This window comes from Oncorhynchus mykiss, chromosome 3 (genome assembly GCF_057628025.1).
Source record: "Oncorhynchus mykiss isolate SJ-2025 chromosome 3, ASM5762802v1, whole genome shotgun sequence".
Lineage (NCBI taxonomy): Eukaryota > Metazoa > Chordata > Actinopteri > Salmoniformes > Salmonidae > Oncorhynchus > Oncorhynchus mykiss.
In genome coordinates this window covers 64,381,537-64,392,719 of record NC_143024.1, presented here as the reverse complement: position 1 = coordinate 64,392,719, position 11,183 = coordinate 64,381,537, and the positions used below count along the sequence as shown (strand labels likewise).

The 11,183-nt window shown below is 42.4% G+C and overlaps 1 protein-coding gene across 1 annotated transcript; it reads right to left on the bottom strand.

Annotated features, from left to right (window-relative positions):
- Positions 1-9,094: 9,094 nt before the first annotated feature.
- On the bottom strand, positions 9,095-11,183 carry LOC110520179 (ADP-ribosylation factor-like protein 4C). Its single transcript, XM_021597313.3, has one exon. It carries the CDS (start codon positions 10,457-10,459, stop codon positions 9,881-9,883), a length of 579 nt encoding a protein of 192 aa, XP_021452988.1. The 5' UTR covers positions 10,460-11,183; the 3' UTR covers positions 9,095-9,880.

Genomic DNA, 11,183 nt, shown 5'->3' with positions numbered 1-11,183 from the left:
CATGCTTTGTTGATTTCAAAAAAGCCTTTGACTCAATTTGGCATGAGGGTCTGCTATACAAATTGATGGAAAGTGGTGTTGGGGGTAAAACATACGACATTATAAAATCCATGTACACAAACAACAAGTGTGCGGTTAAAATTGGCAAAAAAACACACACATTTCTTCCCACAGGGCCATGGGGTGAGACAGGGATGCAGCTTAAGCCCCACCCTCTTCAACATATATATCAACGAAATGGCGCGGGTACTAGAACAGTCTGCAGCACCCAGCCTCACCCTACTAGAATCTGAAGTCAAATGTCTACTGTTTGCTGATGATCTGGTGCTTCTGTCACCAACCAAGGAGGGCCTACAGCAGCACCTAGATATTCTGCACAGATTCTGCCAGACCTGGGCCCTGACAGTAAATCTCAGTAAGACCAAACTAGTGGTGTTCCAAAAAATGGTCCAGTCGCCAAGACTTCAAATACAAATTCCATCTAGACACCATTGCCCTAGAGCACACAAAAAACTATACATACCTTGGCCTAAACATCAGCGGCACAGGTAACTTCCACAAAGCTGTGAACGATCTGAGAGACAGGGCAAGAAGGGCATTCTATGCCATCAAAAGGAACATAAAATTCAAACATACCAATTAGGATCTGGCTAAAAATACTTGAATCAGTCATAGAGCCCATTGCCCTTTATGGTTGTGAGGTCTGGGGTCCGCTCACCAACCAAGACTTCACAAAATGGGACAAACACCAAATTGAGACTCTGCATGCAGAATTCTGCAAAAATATTCTCAGTGTACAATGTAGAACACCAAATAATGCATGCAGAGCAGAATTAGGCCGATACCCACTAATGATCAAAATCCAGAAAAGAGACGTTAAATTTTACAACCACCTAAAAGGAAGCGATTCCCAAACCTTCCATAACTAAGCCATCACCTACAGAGAGATGAACCTGGAGAAGAGTCCCCTAAGCAAGCTGGTCCTGGGGCTCTGTTCACAAACACAAACACACCCCACAGAGCCCCATCACAGCAGCACAATTAGACCCAACCAAATCATGAGAAAACAAAAAGATAATTACTTGACACATTGGAAAGAATTAACAAAAAACCAGAGCAAGCTAGAATTCTATTTGGCCCTAAACAGAGAGTACACAGTGGCAGAATACCTGACCACTGTGACTGACCCAAATTTAAGGAAAGCTTTGACTATGTACAAACTCAGTGAGCATAGCCTTGCTATTGAGAAAGACCGCCGTAGGCAGACATGGCTCTCAAGAGAAGACAGGCTATGTGCACACTGCCCACAAAATGAGGTGGAAACTGAGCTGCACTTCCTAACCTCCTGCCCAATGTATGACCATATTAGAGAGACATATTTCCCTCAGATTACACAGATCCACAAAGAATTCGAAAACAAATACAATTCTGATAAACTCCCATATCTACTGGGTGAAATTCCACAGTGTGCCATCACAGCAGCAAGATTTGTGACCTGTTGCCACAAGAAAAGGGCAACCAGTGAAGAGCAAACACCATTGTAAATACAACCCATATTTATGCTTATTTAATTTCCCTTGTGTACTTTAACCATTTGTACATTGTTACAACACTGTATATATAATATGACATTTGTAATGTCTTTATTGTTTTGAAACTTCTGTATGTGTAATGTTTACTGTTAATTTTTATTGTTTAGTATATTATCTACCTCACTTGCTTTGGCAATGTTAACACGTTTCCCATGCCAATAAAGCCAATTGAATTGAATTGAGAGAGAGAGAGAGAGAGAGAGAGAGAGAGAGAGAGAGAGAGAGAGAGAGAGAGAGAGAGAGAGAGAGAGAGAGAGAGAGAGAGAGAGAGTGAGATGGTGCTGCCTGCATGACCATTCATACCGTGTGACTCAGCAGCTATCTGTCAGACCCGAAAAGGTCATGGACAAATTAACTGGTGAGAAGACTAGTGGTCGCTGGGCCTTGACAGATGATGTTTGCTTAAACACCCGGCTGGCTGTATCCTGGCCACCTCACCCCTTCTCACCCCTCCCCATCCCCCTTTGCTGTGCCTGTTTGCTCCAAATGCTAATTTTACCCAAAGTGTTCTCAGCCTCTGTCAGTTTCGCTGGCTGTTCTGCCTGCACCAGCACATTAGTATTTTAATTAAGGAGGCTGTGTGGTTGTGCATGGTGGTGTGTGTGTGCATTCAATCTATCCATTGTCTTTGTCTGCATTCATTACCTGTTACCTGTGTCAACTCAGCAGTTTACCGAATATTACAAACTAATGTTAGTGACTGCCACCAATCTAAACACCATTTAGTCTTCAGTTGGTCAACGGCAAGTTAAAACTACACCAGTCCAGCTCAGTAAAATAACTTAGCATTCAAACGTCACACCACATCTAGTTCAACAGATCATTGTCCCTTACCAGTGTCCATACTAATAGTGTGTACTTAACCAAGGGCGGCCCTAGCTTTTTGGGGGGTCCTAAGAGAGATTTGGTGGACCCCTTCTTGACGGCAGAGAGATTTGTTTTTTTTGTACATTTCCTGTAATTCTCTCCACACACACACACACACACTCACTTGTGCATGCATACATCATACAGTGTTTATATAGGCTTCTGAACACACACGCACTGACCTACATATACCATGCAGGGACAACCCAAATAATAAGTGTTTTATCACCCCTGCAGGACATAACGCAGCTGAGAAAACATGCAGTCACAAGAGTCGTTGTGTTGGCACAGTCACATAGCCACATATCTACAGTACACACACACCAGGGATAATGGTTTTCCATGTGCTATCAGACAGGGTCATGGAAAAAAAAATTTCTGAATGAAGTAATGCAATTGAGGAACAAAGGAATGAGGCAATGACGGAATGCTCCCAGACAGCAGCATACCACCCTGCATCCCACTGCTGGCTTGGCTCTGGAGCTAATAAGCAGGGTTGGTCCTGGTCAGTCCCTGGATGGGAAACCAGATGGTTCTGGAAGTGGTGTTGTACGGGCAGTAAGGGGCTCTCTTCCCTCTGGTCTAAGGAAAGCCCAATGCCCCAGGGCAGGGAAGGGGACGTAGCCCTGCTTAAGGTGCTGTCATTTGGATGAGATGTTACAGTTTTTTATGATTGCTTACACACTAAAATTGAACTTTTCCCACAATTAGAAAGACCTTACACTCAAGGAGCAAAACACAAGGCTAGATTTGCACAACTGTAAGCACATTGTCAGCTTCACTCAATTTGCAAAAAAATACACACAGTGATTTGCAAAACACTAAACACATGATGTCACTTCCTTGCAATTCCAAAGCACTGACTGTCAAATTATCACACCTATGAGCCAATCTGTTAAACACAGCCATCAGGTGCACAAACACATGATTGCTAAATTGTAGACACACCAATCAGGTTAAAGGACTATAAAAATGCAGCAGGTAGGTTCACCTGCCTTCAACCAAAATGGAAAGAGTCAGAAGAAGAGTGAGGGTGAGAGGAGGAGTACACAGAGGAGGAGAAGGAGGTAGAGGAAGAGGCAGAAATATCATTGGCCACAGAGCTATAATCAATGTCCCAGGGCAACGTGGGGGTAACATCACCCTTTGCGCTGCCATTTCACAGCATGGGGTTGTCCTCCGTCATGCCAAAATGGGCCCTTACAACACACCTCACATTATCGCATTTTTGGCCCGATTGCACCACATCGTCACAGCAGGTAATGAAATGCACCAGATGCAATACACGGTCATCTGGGACAATGTGTCATTCCACCGCTCTGCTTTGGTCCAGAACTGGTTTCAACACCATCCACAGTTGACATTACTATACCTTCCACCATACTCTCCGTTTCTAAACCCTATCGAAGAGTTGTTCTCTGCATGGCGGTGGAAGGTTTACGATCTCCAGTCCCAGGCTCAGGTACCCCTCATTCAGGCCATGGAGGTTGTGACCAAGTCGACGCTGCAGCTGTGCAAGGATGGATTCGACATTCAAGACGGTTCTTCCCGCGTTGTCTTGCTAATGACGATATTGCTTGTGATGTTGATGAAATTCTCTGGCCAGATCCAGCTAGGCGAAGAGATAATGTATAGTATGTTTACTGTAGTATTTTCTGTACAATATTGTCAGTTCTTTTCAGATTATTTTTTATGTTTGTTGTTGTTGTTATTTACTGTAATTGTAACCTGTACTGGATACAGTATTTTACGTTTGTCTGTTGTTTGCTGAGCTAACAGTGTTATGCACACTACTGTAGTAGCATGAAAACTGGGACATGTTTTATTGTGATTCTCCATGTTGACAGATTTGGGTATATGGAGAGAAATAAATGATATTTTCCTCAGTCTGCAACATTGGTCTTGTGTAGTGTTTGTATAGTTGCACTTTCTCTGTGCACTTCATTTACAGTACTCTAATCACTGACAATTAGACTTGCTAAAAGTGTTTTAGGTTAGCAACAGCAGTGTGTAACTGGTTCAAAAAGATTGAAGTCATATGAAATGTGTGTGTTTCGTATGGTAACAAAATATTATTTTTATGAAGTCGTGTATAGTTTTGACAAAAGTGTTCCATTTTGCAAATGATCTGAAGTGTTGTGCTACTTTGGAGTAGGGTTGTGCTAATTGTGTGTAGTGTTTTGACAAACCGGGCCCTGTTTTCAAAATTGTGCTTAAACAATTGATTTTTTTTTAAAATGGGTGTCCCGACTCTGTGGTCATTAAACATCCCGTGGCACTCATCGTAAGAGTATGGGTGTTAACCCTGGTGTCCTGGCTAAATATACAACCTGGCCTCTTCCAATCATGTCTACCTAATAATTTCCCCAATTTGCAAATACTGTATATCCTTTCTTAAATCTCCAACATGATAGCAAATGGTGAGTGTTGGTGAGTGTTCTGGCATAAAATAGTTGCTGCGCATCATCCAAGTGGGTGCTACACATTAGTGATGAGTTTCACCCCTTACTATGTAAAGTGCTTTGTGCGTTTATGTAGGTGGAAAGGTGCTATATAAAATGCAATCAGTTGTTGCTTATGGTTCATAACAGACAACTGAACCCATGGGAATTATCAACAGTGAAAGATTCAGTGGTATTGATTGCAGGATGAGTGCAAAAGATTACACTTAGGAATCTGGAATAACACAACCGGCATGTTAGCCTTACTTTTTCTTAGAAATGTAACCACATTTCTATGAAGAATAAGAACAACACAGCACGCAAAACAGGAAAAGAAAGACTGTCATGTTGCTGGATGGTTATGCAGTGTGTTAATCCTCCTCACTCCTGTTGAGGCGGTTTCTTTTGCCCTGACACGACGACTCCTATTGCTGTAAGTGGGTAATTAGAGAGCTAGCGGAAGACAACAAAGAAGGGAGGAGGAAGAAAAAGAAACAAAGAAGAAGGGGGAGCAGAGTTAGAGGCGAAATTGTGTAGTTGTACTGTGGCTAACAAAGATGAAATGTTTCTAATATGGTCACCAACTTAGTTCTTCTGACCCTATCTGAATGTTATACAATTGTACATACCGTCCTTGAAAGAATAATACCGTATCTGCGAAGGGAGTGCTATGTCCTGCACAAACATGCCTTGGTCACATAAGAGAAAATAGCTACTTTATAAGAACACGATGTCACGACAGAAAGGAGTGTACACTGCGTTTGTTTTTGTATTGAACCCTCTCGTCTCCAGCGTCCTCTCCCCTCACTAGATGTTATTGTTGGCCTAACTTTACATCTCCGTCAGCACGATCTTTGCTTCATAAGGTTTATTATACCAGGAGGTTAAGGAGTGTCTTTTACACAAACACCCTAACTATTAACATCCTGGACTTCCCCCTCAGATATCCTTTTAAACATGGGAGTTCAAATTGGGAATGTGCATGGAGTGCATGTGTCTCCAACTGTTAGACGTGTGCAACTAACTAACTGCTTATTAGCCTGATCAACCTTCCCCTTGTATATTTAGACACAAGGTAATAAAACAACCATGTCAAATGTCTCGGGATGTTCTGAACTTCTCCATTCACTATCTCTGGCTTCTTTGCATCCTGTGTAAACTAACATGTGTCCTGTATGTCAGCCACCATATAGGCTATTGAAGGAAAACAAGAACGAGGAAAAAGATAGATAATTCTAAATTGCAAAACGTTCATGATCATCGTCACATTAGAGTGGGTTGTGAAGCATTGTCTTTGGATTGCAGCATACGGTGTTGTTGTACTGACATATCCCTCTTCCCCCACTACCTCAGCATTACCATCTTTCCTTGTCGAATTGATGAGTAACTTTTAAAATGGATTACCATTCAAATTGAATTTCCATCAAGTTTATGCCAGGGGCCACCTCTTACCCTCTTCTCCAGTATCAGACAAGAGGCTGAGGTGAGCCCCTCACACTCCTCAACAATTATACACAGTTCATTAAATAATAATCCCTTTATTAATAGATGTTTGTTGTTACCGTAGGTATTTTGGTAACCGTCTCCCCGGCAACAGCGAGCTATTGACACAACTGTGCCTCCCAAAATGGTAATGTGGATTTCACAGATTTTTTTCTCTCTCCTTCTGTGTCAAATGAATGGAGAATAATTATTAGAGCAAAGAAGACTCAAGCTAAGCAAATATGAACAAACTGATACATTTAGCCCTTCATTAGCACCCAGTTGGAGAGCAGGCCCTGTGAAATAGGGAACCATCTGCTATACTGGTGGGGTGGAGTAACTGTACACTACTGCCTTGCCATTGTCTCTCTTGACCCGTGAAAAGTCTTTGTAACAGTATAACTAAGTCCTTATCAACAGAAACTAGCTTAAAGAAGGGACAAAACAAGCACTTTTGGAGGTCACATTGTTGTCTAGGCTCAAATGTACAGCAGATCCCCTTTCTGAATTGCAGATTTCTGGAGATATGATATCAGCTAATTTCATTTGATTAACATTTGCATATTCTTGGTATGTTTTGGCAAAAGAATGTCGTTGATTCTCATTGTTTTTCATGAATTGACATAAAAGTGAGAGACAACATAAAACAGAAGGAAACAGCAGTAGTTCATTAGCAGGCATTAAGAGTGAGGAGACAAATGAGTATTGGGTTCGCTCCTGTCACCTCTGACCTTTCCTATCATTAGCACTCACATCTGTTCAATTGAGTGTAAAATCTATCACCGGACAAATAACCTTTGTATATACAATCCATTTATAATGATCAAACTCCGGTAAACCCTCAAAGGCCAAACATTTAGACTAGGATTTAGATGAGGATATTGATAATAAAATGTGTATTTTTAATAGTGAACAATAGTTACAAAACCATTTTTTGTTATGAAGTTACAACCAAACCAAAGGGTTAACAAAATGGCCAGGTCTCTAAAACCATTGAGGGTTTGCCCATTGCTGTTGTTGCCATAGAACTTGGATGTCCTAAGAAAACCGCCTCTAGCTGTGCTTTAGTGCTTTCACAATGGCTTCCTTTGCTCAGTGTGGTCTCTCTCTTTCTGGGAATACACCAGTTACTATTGAGTCATCTGTCAGAGCCCGTTTACCCAACAGGCAAACATGTGCTGTATCTACAGTGGAGACTAAATAACATCAAAAGGACATGCACACATACTCTCTCCCTCTGCACTTCACGCAAGTTGGGTCAAATTATGGAAAAACACCACACAGCCTTTGAGTGAGGGAATATACTGTAGTAAGAACCGCTGGTTACTATCCCCATCCTCATGAGTCATGACTAAGAAAACTATTTTCATAGTGTTAATGGTCAGAATATGGCAGTGCCATGGTCAATACATACATGGCAATAATGATTGTGTATAGTAGGAACATAGTTACACATAGACGGACTGATCAAACTGTCTTGCCAATATCAGGTAACCATCCTATCCTGTGACCTGACCTATTGTGCAAATACACTACCAGGGTACAGCTGGCTGGGTCACACACACAAAGTACAGGTACTGTTACCTCTCTGACTCAGGGGGAATGTTCACCTACCTAGGGTCATGGCTTGAAGGGATACAGCATTTGTCCAAAAAACGTCAAACATTTTTGCATTTTATCTAACCCTAACCCTTTTCCTAACCTTAACCTAATTATCCTAACCTGCTATGTTAATTATCCAACGCTGTTGTGTAAGTTCTCCTAACCTGCAACAAAATGTCAAATTTGATTGAAGCTGTATCACATCTAGTCAAAACCCCTCCCAAAGAATCTCTTTTCTTCTTTCACACTCCAATGGATATCCTAATCACTAACAGAGAGAGGGGATGAGGAGGTAGGTGGGTGTGTGTGTGTGTGTGTGTGTGTGCATGTGTTTGAGAGAGAGCACATGCACGTGTATGAGTGCCAAAAAGGGAGAAAGACTGCTGTGTGTGTATGTGCGTGCCATTGCTGAGAGTGATTGAGTGAGTGAGAGTGATACAGCTTGCTAGGAAACTCAAGTTTCCAAACTCTGGTACACACAAAGATCGTTACTGCTACCCAACAGGGAATTGCATGACCTCTCCTAACAAGGTCTGTGCACAAATACATATGACAACGCATTGCAGCTCTAAAAATGACACACAAATTAACCCTTGCTTTGCTTGATGTTGGACTGTGAATACAATAGAACGTTGAGACTCATCCAACACCAACGGGTAGGCCTATCCAAAACACCTACATTCTAACATCAACGGGTAGGCCTATCCAAAACACCTACATTCTAACACCAACGGGTAGGCCTATCCAAAACACCTACATTCTAACACCAACTCACAAACCACGATGGGCATGAGCATGTGTTAAATAGAGACATTTTGAGAGATCAAGTGACAACATTGAATATATTCCCATTAGTTCATTGATAGACTGTGACCGCCCCTCCTGTCTTCCTCTCCCCTCCCTAATACACACCTTTGAAATGTGAGGGTCTCTCAGGGGAGATATAGAGACAAACCAGTCCATGTGTTCAGGTCAACAGTTCACCAGGTTTAAAATACATCTCCTGTTGATCACCGTCATCTTGGCCAGCTGTTGACATTATCCTCTTACTGTAGATTACATTTACATTCCTATATCACATCATGGAAATAAAAGTAATCAGTCACCATGCATTTTGTATACATTTTAATATTCAAAAAATAATTCAATTTGGGCTTTTTGGTACATACACAGCCTGGTTTTTTGCTATACAGTGTAGTACTCTACTATTTTGTTAGGAAATTAAAAGTGCAAAGTAGTGGACCACGTTGCAGACAATGTTATCCTCAGTCCACCACGCATAGTAAACTTCATCGCTCCAAAGCCTTGTTGACCTCTGCATTAATAAACCCATACAGGGACTGAGGTGTGACTTTCATAATACAGATAGATATCTTGGTTTCTGTTTTTTTCTTCTCCATGAATGAACAGGGTCCATTTCATTGTGACCCACATCCACTTAACGTGCAAAGTAAAACTTGCTGTCCAAAGAAGCATTCCGTCAGAATGTCCATAGTCCATCACAGTATAGGCCTATACTGTATGGGATGCTTCTTCAAAATAACATGTTGAGCTACAGATTTATAGTCCGTGGTAAAAGCAGTAAATGACGGGCCAGCCCGCATTCATGTAATGCTTTTGTTCCTATGATAAAAGTAATATCAAGTTTGTTTTGGTTAACCTTAGTAAATATCTTGCACCAATAGGATCACCCTCTTGCGTGCAAAAGCATCATTCAGCTATAGGATTCACAGCGTCAGCAACTTTTACAACCCAATGAAAGGAAATACAACAATCACCGCAAAGTAAATGTCATCTTAGGGCAACATTGGCATACCCAAACAGCATTTAGATACAGTAATGTTGCGTAGGTTTAGGTTAATGAACGGTCCATAGGCTACGACCCATAGGCGGTCGTTATCGTTTCTTCTTTTGCTTTAAAGACTTTCTCCGCTTTACAATCATCTCATATAGTTTGTCCATACCCTCGTGGAGTCCCTCGCCAATTATTGCGCAGCAAGGTTGGACGTGGTATGTGGTGGATGGGGTGAGCTCGTGGAGAGCCAGCTGTTTTTCAATGTCCGCGACTGGAAGAGATTTGGGCAGGTCCTGCTTGTTGGCTATCACCAGCAGCGGTGTCCCCTGGTTCTCCGCGAATTTGGTAACTTTATGCAGTTCCGTTTTAGCCTCCTCCAGCCGATCGACGTCTACCGAGTCCACCACATAGATGATGCCGTCCGTGCACCGACTGTAGGATTTCCATAGGGGTCGGAGCTTCTCCTGGCCTCCGACGTCCCAGAAGTGACAGCTGATCCCCTTTGCCGTACCATTACTGAGTTTGATTTTCTCAGTGTTGAATCCAATTGTTGGCACGGTGTTTACGAATTCGTTGAATTTCAGACGATAAAGAACAGTCGTTTTGCCAGCCGAATCCAACCCCAGCATCACAATGTGAAGGGATTGGAAAGCAGATATGTTGGAGAAACTGTTGCCCATTTTCAATAGCAGGTGAAGGGAACGTCTAGCTTCTCTACAGAACCAATGTGATGACCTAAAACAGCGTTTCAATGTTCAATAGTATCGTCGATGAATACTCAACAACGATAGCCTTTCAACAAACGTAAAGTCAATGTGTTTACAGGCCCGACGTGCGCTTTGGATGGTTCATCCTCGTTTTCCCCTCAGAAGCATTGGGGAACAGTGTCCTCATCTGTAGGACGCAGCGCGGGGTTCATTAGAATTCTTCTCCACACTCCAGTTAATATTCATTTCATTTCGCAACTGTCGAACTCCCCACACTCACCAGACAGCTAAAGGACGATCCTGGTGGGTTACAACAAACACACTGCTTGCTGTCTCTCTACTGTTTTCTCCGTGAGCACTGCGCACTTGTTTCCCGTCCCCACGTCTCCTCTATAGGCACGTTGGCTGTCCAAAAAACGAGCCTCCGTTCCGGGATAGAAGAAAGAAAAAAAAATCCACCTGCGATTCGTGGATGAGTCCAAATTATCGCGAGAAATGGCTACACTGCGTCCATAAACAAAATTACAATTATTGCAGCTATGAATTTGGGTTGATGTTATGAGCTTTATGGTAGGCTACGTGACGGCACATGCGGTCCGACTCCTACCACTGCGGCCGCAGCATACACACTGATGAGAGAGCAGAAAGCAAAACAGCGCAGTAGCCTGCCTACCATAACATACGCTCCACCCATTCG

What these genes read in the sequence shown, in the direction of transcription:
- LOC110520179 (XM_021597313.3), bottom strand. Translation starts at nt 10,459, where the DNA reads ATGGGCAACAGTTTCTCCAACATATCTGCTTTCCAATCCCTTCACATT.